The sequence below is a fragment of the Anguilla anguilla genome, chromosome 3 (genome assembly GCF_013347855.1).
Source record: "Anguilla anguilla isolate fAngAng1 chromosome 3, fAngAng1.pri, whole genome shotgun sequence".
NCBI classification, from domain to species: Eukaryota; Metazoa; Chordata; class Actinopteri; order Anguilliformes; family Anguillidae; genus Anguilla; species Anguilla anguilla.
Genome location: NC_049203.1, coordinates 36,929,969 through 36,947,200, shown reverse-complemented (window position 1 = coordinate 36,947,200; position 17,232 = coordinate 36,929,969). Strand labels below are relative to the sequence as shown.

At 43.4% G+C, this 17,232-nt stretch overlaps 1 protein-coding gene across 1 annotated transcript; it reads left to right on the top strand.

Moving 5' to 3' along the window:
- Window positions 1–12,842: 12,842 nt before the first annotated feature.
- Window positions 12,843–15,340, top strand: LOC118223690 (ermin-like). Its single transcript, XM_035410572.1, has 2 exons — window positions 12,843–13,693; window positions 14,618–15,340. The coding sequence occupies exons 1-2, from the start codon at window positions 13,147–13,149 to the stop codon at window positions 15,040–15,042; spliced, it is 972 nt and encodes a 323-aa protein (XP_035266463.1). The 5' UTR covers window positions 12,843–13,146; the 3' UTR covers window positions 15,043–15,340.
- The last annotated feature ends 1,892 nt before the right edge of the window (window positions 15,341–17,232 follow it).

Sequence of the window (17,232 nt, the reverse complement as noted above, 5' to 3'; positions counted from 1 at the left end):
TTGTTTAGGGGCATCAGTCCTAATAATGGTATTAAGAACAATTATTTCCCCAGAGGAGGGCCCTTTCCTTTTTTTCTACTGTGAGTAATTCGTGTCTGTTGTCGACATGGTGTACTGGGCCTCAGAGGGCTGTGGGTATGATAATGATGTGAATCATATGCTATGGCCTTTGCAAACACCAGATCTCAACCCAGTTGAACACCAATGGGAAATTTTGGACCAACGTGTTAGATTTTCATATGTTCTAGTTCAGGTTCATACTAATTATTCACAGTAACAGTTCATTCAATAATAGCCAATGAATTAATTGCTTTACAAACATATTGTAATGCTGTGACTGGGGTTATGGACTCTGGGACTGTGGGGGGGGGGGGTGAATTGGTATTGTGTTACTGGGGGAGTTATGAGGGAGATGCAGCACAGGGAACGCCCTGCACACCCCAGACCTCCCTGAATGGGGCCCAGCATGAGCCCCAGATGCAGACCTTTTGGAACTGTGGTAAGAAGGGACACATCCAGTACCGCTGCCCTGCTGCCCTTAACCCCGCCTCCCACACAACCCAGTCCCTCCCAGGAAACGAGCCAGGAGCGACGTAGAGGGGAGTGTCGCCACCCCAGTCCCAGGATCTCCCCCACTCCTATATGTTGCAAATAACTGTTTGAGGGAAGTTTGTTCACTGATCCCCTTCCAGCTGGCGCAGGGTTGCCGTCTTCCTGTGGAAATTGAGGGTAATGCAGTGCAGGCCTTAGTAGATACTGGTTCTACCATCACGCTCATTCAGCCCGGGCTCCTGAAGGATAACCAGCCCTTATCCCCCACCAAACTCCACCTGATTACTGTTACTGGTGAACGAGCTCCGGTGCTGGGGGGTTGTCTAGTCAACATTAGGGTAGGTGCAAACAACATAAACCATGATATTTGGGTTGCAGATATCCCGGAGCCATGTCTCCTGGGGCTCCTGGAGTTAGACTTGGGCTGAGGCATAGTGTCATTGATGGGCGAACCACCCTGCCCCCTGAGCTACAGCTTGCGGCTGCTTGAGACCTCCCCTGGCAACAATCAGGGCGGGGCAGTAGATTCGCCAGACACAACACTGACCCCCACTCCCACCATTCCTGCCTCCGTGCTGTCTCCCCCCCCACCCCCCCAGGTGACCAGCAGCCAGGAGCTCCACAGCGTTGGAGGACGACCCTGGAGGATGTGGATGTGCCTTCGACCGTGGTTCAGCTGAACTCCCCACCACTTCAGCCGGTCGCCGGCCTCCAACCGAAACTGCACCAAGCTCTCAAGAGGCAGCGCGTCCCTGATGCCGGTGAGCATGTGGTCAACAACGTGATAGTAGGAGCGAGCCCAACAGTGGAGGAGACGATTTAGAAGATTATGGAGCAGAATAGCGAAGGGCTGACAGACCAGCAGCAGAGACGTCTCTGGGAAGTACTGTACGAACATCCGGACATCTTTTGCCACATCTCCCACAAACCTTGGCTGCACACACCTACTGGAACATCACATCGACACCGGGACGGCCCGCACCATCCGCTAGCGCCCCCGCCGGATACCGGTAAAGAGACAGGCAGCGGTGCGGCAGTGCTTGGCAGGAATGCAGGCAGCAGGGGTCATAGAACCATCAGACAGCCCCTGGTTGTCCCCAGCTGTAATGGTGCCTAAAAAGGACTCGTCGCTGAGGTTCTGTGTTGACATGCTTCCCTGAACAACGTCACGGTGAAGGACGCGTACCCCTTGCCCCAAATCGACGAGGCCCTAGACAAAGTTAGGGGGTCTTCATGGTTCTCCACCCTCGACCTTAAGAGCGGCTACTGGCAGGTGCTCTGTCAAGCCCCCGTCCTGACAGCACCTGATGTAGCAGGAGAGCTGGTTTTGGACACTGATGCCAGCAGTGAGGGCCTGGGCGCGGTTCTGGCTCAGGTTACTCCCAATGGGGAACGGGTTATCGCCTATTACAGCAGGGCTCTCTCGAAATCTGAACGTAATTATTGCGTTACTCGTCGGGAGTTACTCGCTGTGGTGAGTCAACCATTTCAGGTACTACTTGTGTGGCCTGAAGTTCGAGATCCGCATGGACCATGCCTCCCTGAAGTGGCTGCTGTCGTTCCGCGAACCCCAAGGGCAGGTGGCTAGGTGGATCGAGCAGCTACAGGAATTTAACTTTAGTATTGCCCATCGGAAGGGGGGAAGTCACACCAATGCGAATGGGCTGTTGAGGCGGCCATGTAGGCCCGAATATAGCCAGTGTAGCCGTGCTGAGGCACAGGAGATGGAAGCTGCGAAGCCATAGGGAGAGAAATGCATGGTGCTCCGGTTAGATGACTCGACCGATTGGGCTAGGGACCCCGAGCTGCAGAAGATTCTCCACTGGCTGGAAGGGGGGAGGAAACCTGAATGGGCTGAGGTGGCTGCGGAGGGTCCAGTAGTGAAGGGCTTATGGGCACAGTGCGATGGCCTGAGCCTCCGAGATGGAGTGCTGTGGAGAAGATGGAAGGAGCCAGCCACGGGAAGGGACCGGTGGCAGGTGGTGATCCCCAAGAGCCGGCAGACGGATGTGTTGGAGTCCAGTCACGGCCAGCTGGGAGTGGGACATTTTGAGGTTAATAAAACATTGCACCGGGTCCGCCAGTCTTTCTACTGGGCCACCTGCCAGCTTGACGTAAAGGTATTCTGTCGGCAATGTGACCCATGCACGGCCCGCAAAGGTCCGGCTGGCCAAAGCAGGGCTCCACTCCAGCAGTATCGTGTCGGGGCTCCAATGGAACGGATCGCTGTTGACATTTCAGGGCCATTCCCCCGCACGCCCCGGGGCAACCACTTCGTAATAGTCGCTATGGGATATTTTATCTAAATGGCCGGAGGCCTATGTCGTACCCGACCAGGAGGCAGCGACGGTGTGCGAGGTGCTTATCGAGGGGATGTTTAGCAGATTCAGGGTCCCAGCAGAGTTGCACTCCGACCAGGGACGCAATTTTGAATCAGCTGTTTGCAGAAATGTGCAAGCAATTGTCGATCTTCAAGACGCGTACCACTCCACTAAGACCACAGAGTGACGGCCTAGTGGAGCGGTTTAACAGGACTGTTGGGGCGCAGCTGGCAGTGGTAGTCAGTAAGGACCAGAAGGATTGGGACCTGAAGCCTCCCCTCATCCTGTTAGCCTATAGGACGGCCACACAAGAGACCACAGGCTGTACGCCTGCCCTGTTAATGTTTGGCTGGGAGCTCAGGACGCTGCCTTCTCTCACATTTGGCCAACCTCTGGACACACCGTCCGTGCCTGCAGGTCCTGAGTACGCCGATCAGCTGAGAGTGCGGTTAGAAGCAGCACACACCTTCGCCAGGGAGCAATCAGAGTCAGCAGGGGCACGACAGAAAAGAGCATACAACCAGCACACCAAGGGGACACACTTCAAGGCTGGCGACCTGGTGTAGGTTTACGGACCCAAAAGGACAAAGGGGAGGTCCCCTAAGCTGCAGAGTGCCTGGGTGGGACCCTGTGCGGTCCTGGGGTGACTTGGTGAAGTTGTCTACAGAGTGAGGCTTGCTCCATGAGGACGCACTGTGGTGTTGCACCGCGATTGGTTGGCACCTTACCGGGGTGCAGCTCAGCCCTCCTCCGGATGACCCCCCTCACCGGGCATGCCCTTCCAACACTGGGGGTCCCCAAGAAGGGCAGTCAGCCCTGCGTTCCAGTCCCCGGGAACCAGATGCCGGGTCGCCCTGTCAACCTGGAGTGGGAGAGGTGGTCACACCAATGGGCGCAGTCGTCCATCCCATAGGGGTGCCACAGCCTCTCAGAACACACAGGAGGCCACAGCGTTTTCAGGATTTCGACATGGAGCCGTCGAGGAGTCGTGGGGGGGGGGGCAGTGTAACGTGTGTTACTGGGGGAGTTATGAGGGAGATGCTGCTGCAGGGGTAAATGGCTAGTAGTATGCGGGTGGGTCATTTTTGTGTAAGGAAGGATTGCAGGCGGGAAAGTTTTGGGGGATGGACTAGTTCAGGTTTTTGGCTCAGGCTGAGAGAATTTGCACTAGAGGGATAGCACGGCATTCTCAACCTCGGGTTAGTTGTGAGCCATTTTGGAAGGCAATAAAACCGGGCCAGTTGGCTATCAAAGCAAGTTCGGTCTCGCTATTCCCTTATTTGGCTGTTTAGTTGCTGCCACTTGCCACAATATTTTCAAATACATTTTTATTGAACATTTTTCTTGTGATCACATACAAACATATTAAATAGAAATACAGAAAATAGATATATTGAGAAGCATGAACAACATACAATGACTAATTCAACAAATAATGATGGTAAACAATAACACAATAAGGAAATAATAAAAAACAGTAGATAAACAGTAGATTAAACAAAAAACATACAACCAACCAAAAAAAAGGCAGAATGGGGGCTTGGGGCTGATTGGGTAATTATTACTTTTATACTGCTTCTTTGTGTATGTGCCTGATTTCGGGTCATTCCTATTTCCCAGGGTCCTATATTCCCCAGATTTATATGGCACATAATGGGAACATGACCAAGGGTCCTATGTTCCCCAGCTCTACATATGTGCTCTCCCAGGGTCCTATGTTCCCAGGGTCCTATGTTCCCAAGGTCCTATGTTCCCAGGGTCCTATGTTCCCCAGCTCTATATAGCACATAATGGGGTTTTCTTGTGTTTATATAGCTGTTTTGAAGCCTTGTTCCAATAAAAAAAAACAGGATAATATTTCTGAAATATTTAAACTTGAAACGGGTCAAATTTGACCCGAACACAATAGGAGGGTTACTGTGTGTTAACAGAATATTGAACTGGGGAACACAGGACCCTGGGAACATACGACCCTGGGAACATAGGACCTTGGGAGCTTAGGACCCTGGGAACATAGGATCCTGGGAACATAGATACGCTCCCCTGTATGGGCAGGGATGTAGCCTTTACCTATATTTCTATGGCTTATATTGTGCGTGTAGTTGTATGGAGGGCTCAAGCCTAGGTGATAATAGTGGGGGTGGTGAGGGTTCAGCTCTCCCTTACAATGCAAATAAATAGAAGCTATGTATTGCGCTAAGGAGCTGTGAGCTTTTCCTTGTTTGAATGGACTGTCAATAAATTGAGCCAGTGTTCAATCGATAGTTTGGTTCTGTCTTTCCAATTCAATAGGATTACTTTATTAGCTGTTGTTAGTTCTTTCGGAATGGATTAATGTCAATGGTTGAGAGGTCCACAAGGTGGCGTAAAGATGGTGTCATTGGAATGCTGAGGTCCAGAATAAAGGACATATGGCAAGTGGAAAAGATCTGTGATTTTGAAAGAGGGTTCATTATTGGGGCTTTATCTTTCATACCAGGAATCAATTTGGTTGCTCTTCTTTGAACTTCTTCCAGAGCTTCTATATCTTTCATATAGTACGGTCCCCAGAAATGCACACAATACTCTAAGTGTGGTCTAACAATGTATTGTATAAGATAAGTATAACTTCCTTGGATTTATACTCAATATTTTTGGCTTCATACAACGGCTTGGCTGAATACTCAATTCTGATTGGTCCAAAGGTGTGCATTCATTCTCAGTAAACGGACACCTCTGCCTTTTAACAGTTCTAAAATCAATGTGCTACAAAATCCAGCAATCTAAGGCGGTTAAGCAACAATGTCATTCTTTCAATTTTGAATTATTGTTACATCCCCTCCCCTTCTCAATGTCCAATTTCAAAATTGATGGCAATGTTGAATCACGGTTCTAGTTACTGTAGCTAGCTTCACTTAGGGTTGCCAAGCATCCCACAAAATACGGAATTGTCCCTTATTTGGATAGTAGAATAGGCATTCCATATTTAATTCATGGCTACAGGACGCATTTTCTTCCATATCTTTGTGAATTATTGATTTAATAGTAACTGCTGTTTTGAATATAAATCAATAATTAGCTAGTTAGCTAGCCGGGATAACAAGCATGCCGTGAGACCATTTTGACCTAAAACCCAGCTGAATTTTAATATTAGCTAGGTGACAAGTGACGGCGAACATAAATTTAGCTGGCATTCAAACCCGGTGTCAGAGGGTCGTAGAAAGACACTATGTATGCGATCTATCTAGGTCGTCCTCAGACGAGCCCTCCAGCGGCGTTTCCAGTCATCTCGATCCTTCATGCATCTGGCTAGCTCGCCAGTATTTTCCGCCCCTGCATCTTCCTTTAGTACGTCCACGTACGTTGTTGTGGGACGCCCTCATGATGGATGCCCGTGTGTTGGCTCCCACAGCACCAGTTTGCTGGCTGGGAGCTCCCGGTGTCTCTGGCAGTGACCGACCAGCCTCACTGCACTGCGTGACTACACCATTTTAAAAAGCAAGACAGAGCTATGGAGATTAATTTGATTGAGTTATGGTTCCATGTGATTTTCTTAAATGATGTAATGACAAAAATGACAAAAATTGGTGCTAATTGTATGGCATAAAATGAAAAGGAACTATTTTAAACTGATATAATCATTGTTTTCATTGAACTACCAACCAGAGTTTTGCATGACAACGGTCCAAATAGAACAATCAACGAGTATTGCTTGAAAACGGTAAAACCATATGCCCAAAGAGCCACAGAAGAAAATGTCAGTTTCAGCTCATTAAGTCCATAAAAATCAACATGAAAGTAACCGTATATAGTCATTGTGGGTAACACACATTTTATGTAAGGAATAAACTATGATGGGCTGTCCCGTTAATGAAAAATAACGTACTTCGGGGGTAGTTAATTGACCTCGGCTTCGCCTCGGCCGCATCACCTCCCCCATTGTACATTATTTTCCAATAACGGGGCAGCCCATCGTGGTTTATTCCTTACATAAAATGTACATGTTTATACATATGCTCTGTATATGTATGTATTTTCTTTAATTAAATGCTTGTGAGTTCCCATGTATGGGTGGGCGAAGGTGGGATGGGTGAGCTTCTGAGGGAGCATTTAATGGGGGAATTACTTCATTTTGTGTTTTGTTAACATCTGATGTAAATTCTGGTCCCACCTATGTGAGGTATCTACTATGGCATGACATGAAAATGAACCCAGGCACAAATCTTTCATTTGAATTGCCACTGAGGAAATATAAGAGGCAAAATCACACACTTTGAATGATAAACCTGCATTACGCCACAAAAAACACAGAGAAATCTTGGCAAATTGAGGTGAGATTGAGAAATTTCGAAATTGAGGCGTTGGTTGCAGAGACAACTTGAAAGATTACTTTGCTATGGAGTGTCTTATCAACGTGTCTTACCGGTGAATAAAGCGGTGCTATGGGAAGACATCACAAATAAAGTAAATGCAGTTGGATAGTGTGATGGTGTTGTGATAAGGAAGAAGTGATATGATCTCAGAAGGTGAACCAAAGCCCATCTTACCATGAATAGAGTGCCGCTCTCTTTATAATATGTGTGAATTATCTGATGCTCTAGCATTACTGAATTGAATTAAATCAAGATAGAAATGCTAGCTAGCCAGCCACTGGCTGGCTTGCTTACTTTGCTAGGGTTTCTTGGGTTGGGTTGCGTTCTTTCCATGCAAAAACACTGGCAATGCTGAAGTGTGTGGGGGACGGAAAGCCATTCAAGTTGCAGCCTCAGAGTCTACCGTCACAGCATAAAGACATACAAGCTAGAAAATGCATCAAGAGTTTGATCATAACAGTTCTTAAAATCTGACCAGCCTAATCAAGTGTAGTTTTTTCCAGTGGCGGGTCATGGGTGGTTCTGGGTACTTGGCCACCAGGTGCACCCAATTAGCTGTACAGTGTGACGATATTGTCACATTTGCTATTATAAAATGTACTGGACAATTGGCTGTATTATGGGGGATGTATTTCAAGTCACTATCATTCTGTTGCTGTCCCATGGATAGCAATACTTAAATTATAAAATGGATATTTCTGGTCCTGGATGCTGATTGGCCAATACTGCATTCCAGCCATGTTAAATGTTATGTTATGACATACCAGTTCATCTTACTGTGTTTCATATCAATGCGCATCTTCAGCGAGAGTTTGGGCCATTGAAAGCAACCAACATTATTGCATTATTGCACAACTTTCAGCATCAGGTAAGCTACATTTGAGAAAACCCTCGATAAAAATTACAATGAAACAAATCAGAACAATCATAAGTACAGATATAGCACTGCTTTTAATAACAAAACACAGTTAACACAACTGTCCGTGGATGATATCAAAACATTCTTCATTTTCTAATAACATGCTTACAAGGTGCATGAAAACAAAATCTAGACGAAAAGAAGTGTGTGACATCACCTTGTATCCATCTGCCATTGCTGCACCGCTGCAGTTCCACTTCACCTGCCTCCTGCTGTTTTTCTTCAGGCTAATGGAGACCTCATCACGTCCATCATCATGGTGTCCATCATCACCTTCAGGCATACCATCGCTCACAGCAGTGTTATACAGGATGCAGTGGATGACCACAACCCTACAAACATTCCCCGGTGGTGTCGAGACATCTCAACCTGGCTTGCCCAGGCAGCGGAACCAAGACTTCAGCTGGCCAAAGTGGCCCTCCTCTGTGTTCCTGATAATAATGTGGACCTCATACCTTGTCTCAGTTGCTGTGGTGGAGTTTAGAATAGGTGTCAGGATAAAGGGATGCAAGGGATATGCTTCATCAAATGTTGAAATATAAACATGGCACAGTGGTGGGCCAAATTGCACAGAAAATTGTACACATATTGGTTTAACTTACTCAACAACCAGCCACCCTCACACCAAACATTCTTCATCTACCTGAAAATTGCTGTGTTCCAAAAAATAAAGCTGTCGTGTGCGGACCCTGGGTACTTGGTGATGACATCAGTTATGTGACACTTTGCATTACATGCCACCGGGATATTCAATGAGAAAGTATGCATCAGGTTATGAATCTGATTTGGCCCTTTGCATCTCCTCAGGGGTACTCGGAAAGTAGATGTGCTGATGCTTCCTGCATATAAGCACTGTCATCATGGTGAACACGCAAAGTGACAAGGCGTGACTGGGAAATGACTGCAACCAGCAGCCACCGTGTGCTAAAAACTGCCCTAACTCAAAAAGTGAAGGGTGGACAGAAGTTTCGGGAGAGCTGGTATAGTGTGGCTTCTTCCCATAAAAGGCTCCAACGCAGACTTGATATTATTAAGGAGATGAAGTATAGCATGATTTGATAGCCAATATTTTTGTCTTATTTTATCCTCTAAATAATTGAAAAAGAGACACTCAAAATCCAAATGCTCTCTCTTTTTGATGATGTTTCTGGCTATGCATCTAGCAAACTACTATTGTAGCCATACTGTGTGCAAAGCAGTTATGCTTTTCTGGGGTGGAAAAATCCATGCACAATCAACAGATGTATTGCCTCTTGATACTGTAAGTAACCTCTGCCTCCAACTTCCATAATCCCTTCCCATTATTTTGCACTTCATTTTATGGACACCCAAAAATGCATATATTAGTAGGACAATTTGCAAAAAATCTGCACGTAGAACACACAGTTTTTCAGTCGCAAAGCTCCTTTGCACAGTCTTAGATCAGAAAACAATGTTTTTACACTGACAATTCAATGTGCACTGGCACAAACATTTAGTAGATCTGGATGATAGTGTTCAAGTTGAGATAGGTTATCCTTTATTTGTTGGCATGGTGATATGTTCATTTGTGGTAGAAAAAAGCGTGTATATCTGGGAAAGTAATTTCTTCCTACCGAGGAGCTGTAGTTCCATGAATAATGATGGTTGATTAAAATTGACATATTGATCCACTTTGGTATTAGAGTTTTAAGGTTAAATTGTTCTTGTAACTGGTCAAATGTCACAAACTGGCCATCCTTAAAGAGGTTTTACAATTGTGTAATTCATAATATTTCCAGATAGAATATGAGTGATTTGTTATTCATTTAAAGCATAGGGTTATGTCTGAGTTCAGGGCCGGCCCGTGGCATAAACGGTCTATGCGGTTGTTTAGGGCCACAACCGCTGGGGGGGGCCACACGATCCAATGTTTTTCTTAGGTATCTTTTATAGCCAGACTAGAATTCTGAGGATATTCTGTGCCTAACCATAAAGTGCATTGTACCATCTAGTACCATACATACCGCAGAATGGAAATAAAATAGAGGAAGAAGCCAGGTGCTTCTAAACCTTGACAAGTTTTCTAATTTGCAGAACCACTGTTGGAGTGAATGGTGTTATGTTAAAATAAGTAGTTGATTTTTGGTAGGATGTTCATTTTCAATTTTGAGAGTCATGTTATTAAGAAGTGTGGTTGTTTTTTCCTTGCTAGGTAGTCTTGGAGTGTTTTCAGCAGGTTGTACCTTGAAATCTCTGTTATAGGTAACATGTAATCTTGTGCTCTACCTTTGTTTGTTCAAACATATCAATATATTACATACAATCCATACATTTTTCCCGGATCAAAGTATTTTCTAGGCTGAACCAAGAAACATGATTCTGATTCTACTAATCAAGGTGACTAGCAAAGACTCTCGTGATTGATTAGTAGAATCAGGTGTGTTACTGCTTTGTTGAAACAAAAGCCAACACCCACTCTGGCCCTTTCTGGATAAGATTTGGACGCCTGCTCTAAGGCATATAACTTCCAAATAGATTCACATGACACCACAAAACTTGCTGATCAAGGGGCAAGAAAGAACTGCTTTACTTTTCACACCAATTGGTTAAAGCGGGGTGTGGTGGTGGTGGTAATGATTTCTCATGAAATGGCATGTAACCTCCAAAGGGATTCACCTAATACCTCAACACTTTGTGGAATAGTTGGTCAAGGGGTAAAGAACTGATTACCTTTTCACACTAATTGCTCAAAGTGGGCTGTGGCAGCAGGTGCAACTACTCACAAAAATACAACTTTTGAATGGATTTACATCACCATGGAATTTTTTGTGCCTATCAGCAGAAGGTGCTGGAGAGCTCATTTCCAGCCACTTGCATGCATGCATCTCCATAGAAGAAATGATTAACTTCTGGTGAATAACCGGCATGTGGAATAGGTATATTTGGTAATTGCACAGTGTTGGCAGAGGTATTTGGAAATTCAGACTGGATTATATAGGACAAATCATAATTTCAGTAATGCACCACATACATTTTTCTCATATGACAATTAGTGACTGTGGTATGTTTGGAATATATAAAATAACAGTGATTTAAAAAATATATTTATTTGTTCATATTATTAGTTCTATAGTGCCATTGTGTCTCTTGATTTGTCCAATTATTATGGGTTGGCGTCATGTTTTATGAGAGAAAAACATTCCATGTTTTACTGCCGCCACAAATTCTTTTGTTGCAACTTTGATTATGCAACATTTGGAGGAATTTGTCTGTAGATGTTGTTTGTCAAGTTTCATGTAAATCTGACTAATGTGAGAAGGGGGGGTATTTTGAGTTCCCTAGGACAAACGAAGCAGGACTTCTGAATTTAGAATTCTTGAAAATGAAAGACTACTATAGTGCCACCATATGACAAATAGGCACCATATTTAGTTAGTGGTGGTTGGGAGGTACTCTATCAGTGTACCAAGTGCATGTGAATCAACCAGATGAAAGTGGGGAAAGTAGCATATGAACAAACAAAATCCAAAATGGCAGCCAATTCAAAATGCTGGAGACCAAAATTTCTGTAGCACTACCAAGAAGAGCAACCGTTTGAAGTAGCCCTCTATCAATGAGTCAAGTTTTGTAAAATGAGACCAGTTTTGCCAGATAAAGCGATGGAAGATACCATAATAGCATTCAACAGTGTGCCTTGCACCTGTGTTACTTGATTCCAGTGATAATTGTGTTTTTTGGGTGAACTGTGATGTATGTTACATGAAATTTGCTAAACAAAAAAACTTTTGTAAAGCATTTATCCCATTTCTCCCCAATCTGGAATGCCAATAAATATTTTTCAGTGAACATTGCCATAACCTCTGTTATCGATCTAGTGGAGCACAGTGTGTGCTCTCCTCTGAAACATGATGTGAGCTGCTGCTTCTTAGTACACCACAGTTTGCTGGCTTACTGAGACATGAGTCAGAGAAGGACACTTTGTGTGCTGCTTAATAGGTAGACTTCTTGGTGCTCAGTTGACTAACTGCAACCCTCCCATTCCTGGGTGACAGTAGAGCCAATTGTGTGTTGCCCTGTGGTACTGCTGGCGACAGGCATCACTGGTGCAGTCCAGAATCAATACCAGATTGTGGGGTCCTTTCATACACTATTAACAGTGTCTTAACAGGATGACCCTCTCAGCAGCCCTTCGATCGATCTTTTATTTTCAACTTAAGTCTTATTTCTCCCAAAATGCAATGCTAAATTTGTGTGGGTTTGTGCATATTGGCTGTCTCCTCCTATAACCTTATATTATTCTAGAATTAAATTACTCTACATATGAATTTGAACTCCTCAACTGTTGCCTCATATTAAGAGTAAATGTTTGGTTCCAGCTCTGGTGCACAATAGGAAATCTCAAAGGGAATTCTCATATTTAAAAGTCAATCTTTCTGCAGTCAACATGCATTATTAAATCATCCATATGGATGACTCAGTGTGTATATCTGTGATGGATTTCAGTTTGAGCATTCTGGTTTATGGAGCTATGCACAAACAGAAGTAAACTTGCAAGAGAATGTTAATCTGGCCACATAATGTCTCAGAGGAAAGGTGGTCGCTTAAGAAGGATTAAAGAATTAGGACAAACAGTCCTTTTGTTGAGGCCAGCAGACAAAAGGCTATTTATTGACCCAACACAATACCTCCGTTCTTCAGCAAGCCAATGTGCTTAAAGCATTACATCGCGAACCAGCACAGAGGACTGCCAGTCTCACACTGTTCATTTATCAAAATGCAAGATGTCCCTTCCCTTGTAATCCAATGGGATAATTGTGACCAATTAAATGGTTTTGATTGGAGAACTGGAATGGCAGTGAGCTTTGGCAGGCTAGGGACCTATTGACTTGTTTGTTTGTTCAGCCCACCATTTCAGGACTTGAAATGGGTGGGGAGCAGACTCAAGCGAGGACGTCAAAAAACACGTACTTCTGTATGTAGACAAAGGAGAGAAAAAGCAAGACTGAGAAGCAGGGAATCACAGCCCACAACTGCCACAAATATGGCTGAGAGGACTGATGCAACCCTGCTGGACCTGGTAGGAAGTGCATCATTGACTGGAGCTGTGGAGGTCATTGGCGGGGAAAGAGACACCCAGACCCTAGTGGATGTGGTGGATGCCACCACTGACGTTCTGGAGGAAGATGACGACAATGATTCAGTTTTTTACAATAGGGAAACTGCATTGCCAGGCATCTGCAAAGAGGGCATGAGAGGGGCTGATCTCATTTCCTGCCCTCTAATGGCCTCGCTGGTGCTAGGGCCTAATGATGCAGACACCAGTGAGGCTGTCACAAAGCCTGCCAGAAACCCCAGCCCCTTGGAGTCTGAAGATCCGCTTGGTGCCAGCTATGGCAGCGCCGACCCCCTTTCTGACCAGAGCAGAGCTGTGCAGTCTGAGGACAAGGGCACTCCCCTGAATCTGATGGAATCAGAACCTCAAACTGAACCCCAAGAGGGTTCTTGCCTACCCACTGCCCAAAATCCAGGAGGAACTGAAATAAAAAGCTCAGCAGGTTCGTCTGGACTGGAGTTGGACAGAAAAAAAGGTAAGGAGATGCCTTTCATTGCATCTTTAACTGAGGAATAAAATAACTGAAAAGTAAGTGGGGGAATATGTAACTAAAAAGTAAGTGGGGAATAAAAGGATAGTAATTTGCTACGTCCTTTCATGGTGATTGCTTTCTACAACAACAGGGCATTTGATCAGGACTTGCACACAGCTGTTAGATGTGACAAATGAGGCTTGATATCGCAATAGCCTGGATATGACTCATGTTCATTTGTATCTTTACTCAACTAAGTTAAATTTGTCCTGGAAATTCATAGTTACCAGTATAACTGAGAACTGCGCTTGCTCCACATTTTCGTTATATTATTGACTTACTTAACATCTAAGAATACAAAAATCCTTTAACCTTCCAGTATATACTGTATTTTAATTAGCAAGAAAATAATTGGTATAGGATGGCATATAGCCAACAACCACTTCAGTGTATTGTTGTTTATGCTTTCACTCCTCTGTGATGCCATATCCTATAAACATAATGTTATAATATTTTCATTTGTAATATTAATAAAGAAATTAGTAGAAAATAGTAATATTCTGCATAATCAGCTTTACAGTATAGCACATTTCTGTGGCACCTTACTGTAGATAACCCAATTATTGAGTGAAACAACAGTAATGTTGTTTTTCAAATTGCCTGGGATTCAAGCCATCAGAAAACCAAATTAAAATTCCACAGACTTGTTACTGCTCCTCTGGTAAATATTGTCCAGTTCAGATAGAGGCTATGCTGCTTTTACTACAAAATGGAGCAAGCAAAGGACTGTAAATAATCCCTTGATGTTTAGATATTAAATTATAACAGTGAAGCTTCTTTAAATAAATTAAATGGTGACTTGTATTGAGAACTGAAGGCTGATTGCTGCTGCAAGCTAACACTGCTGCCTGGTCACTCCTGCATTAGGGAGAGACGAAGTGACATCAGTGTCGCAGATGGCACAGGAAGTGACGCCGCTGGCTGCCTCAGTACCCGTGCTTGAGAAGGAGGAAGGTCAGGTGAATGGGGATGAAAAGGCCCCAGCAGAGGGGCCCAGCGAGGAGCTCATGAGTGAGAGCCAGGATGAGCTGGAGGAGGATGAGGAGGGGGAGGAGGAAGAGGTGACTGAAGGTGTGCAGCAGGAGAGCAGCTCAGAGGGCTCTCAGAGCTCACAGGGAGCCAGCCCAAGGTGCAGTGTCCAGTCCTCTGGAGAGATGTCCCCTGGGGGCAGCCAGAAATCATCCACGAGCCGCCACAGCAACTCCAAGTACAACACCGTCTCTTACCGTAAGATCCGCAAAGGAAACACGAAGCAAAGGATCGATGAGTTTGAGTCCATGATGCACTTGTAAAAAGGCACATTACTGGTCAAATGAGTTGTGTAGCCTTCACCAGCCAGAGAAGAGAAGAAAGTGTTAAACTTCAAATCATCATTAAAAATGTCAATATTTATGCCACAAACTGGAATGTTACACTATTAGATTTCATAAGCTTTGTGTTCCTTCATAAGTTTCAGATTTTTAATACTGCTCACACTTAATGGTGATGTCACACACAGAAGCAGTAGATTGTGACATCTTTTGCGTTAGTTGATTCTTACCGCATGGTTTTACATCTTAAATAAAAATACATATATTTTCACCTCTGCTTGAAACTGGTTCAAAATGCAAATTGTAACAATAGTCAAACTTGGAGAATAAATAAAGGGAGTGGGAATTAAATTATTTTACTAACGTTATAACTAAACCGATGAAAACATTGGTAGTGGTTATATCAATAAAATGAAATTGTATGTTTGTATTGTAGCAATTATATACGCTTGCAGAAGTTGTAACAAGTTAGTTGAGTCTATTGGTCATAAAAGACAATGTTGATCTACTGGATTGTTTTACTTCTGAAAGCAATGTCTCACTAAGAAAATTATTGGACTGACATGGGTTGAAGTGGCTGTTTTGTTTACCTTTAACAGATTTATAATTTGTTTTAAGTTTGTTTTTAGTGATTATGCTACACAGGGCTTTAGTTATAACAGAGTATGATTCTGTTATCCTAATACTATACACTCTCCTTTCAATGAAACTTATTTACATTAAACTAGGCATGGAAGCACTTGTAAAAAAGTTGCAGGCACCATAGGTTTATGTAGAAGTCAAAATACATCTGCAAGAAGCAATGGCTGGGAATCAAAGACAACATGTCATGTTGTCATGAAAAATCAGGACTGGTGTCAAAAGTGCGATCAATAAAGTATGTTAGAAGTGTAATGCTTTGCATGCATATAGTTCATTTAAAACAATGTTTTTGTAAATTAAGGAAAATAAATACTGCAGCATTGCTGTCATGTGACCAACAATCACTGAAATTGTTTGGGATTTGATAAACCTGAAAAAATGTAAAGTTTCATCAATTTCTGATTTGTAGTCATCATCTTTCCCTTCACAATTTGAAATTAACACAAATTAGAGGTAAATACTAAATTTGAAATTAACCTTATTTATGGTTCTAAATATTTTTAAATGTTTAAAATGTTTGGTTTTCATTGGAATGCTATTCAGATGGTGCACTATGAGCACACACCTACATTGCCGACAAATTTGATTAATTTCATTTTTATTTGTAAATGAGATTACACCAGTTCATATTTACGTAAGCTTTTTGGAATCAAATGGACTTTGGTATGATCATAAGGTCGAAACACAACTTATTTTAATATGGTTCAAGATCATGAGATCGATGGCAGGTTTGCTTGCTGTATTTTAGTTATTGATATTAATGTTAATTTTTTTGCAACATTATCACATTGAATATGATGTGGTGGCAAGATCTAGTGACCTTCTGAAAAAATGTTTTTGCGTTTATACTTATCTGAAAATATTTTGTAACCGGGCGGATTAATATTTGATTATTCAATTCAGTTATTTAATGTAGATACTTTTCCTGTGAAAATTCAAGAGCACGTAACAATCCAAAATAGTAAACCAAGGCAATGTAAATTGTAAAAATGTGCATTATGGCAGTAGGGATATACAGTGCACATAATATTTGGACAGTGAGAAGTTTTGTTTTTTTGACTCCAACACATTGGAATCAAAATGAAACAATGAATATGAGATTAAAGTACTGACAGTGAGCTAACATTTGAAGGAAATTAGATCCATATCAGGTGATCTGTGTAGGAATTACAGCCCTTTGAATACATAGTCCACCCAATTTTCAGGGAACAAAAGTAATTGGACAAATGGCAGCTCAGCTGATTCTTGGCCAGCTGTGTGACACTGCATCAGTTCATGCACAACTCACTAACTACATTAGTTCATGCACAAGAAAGGTTTAGAGTTGATTCTAGGTGTGACTTGCATTTGAAGTCTGTTGCTGTTGTCTCTCAACATGAGAACCAAAGAAGTGTCAGTAAAGTAGGCCATCATGAGACTTAAAATAAGAACAAATCGATCATAGACATAGCCAAAGCATTGGTTGTCAAACTGTTTGGTACATTTTAAAGAAGCAAGAACATACTGGTAAGCAATACCAAAGCAACCTGT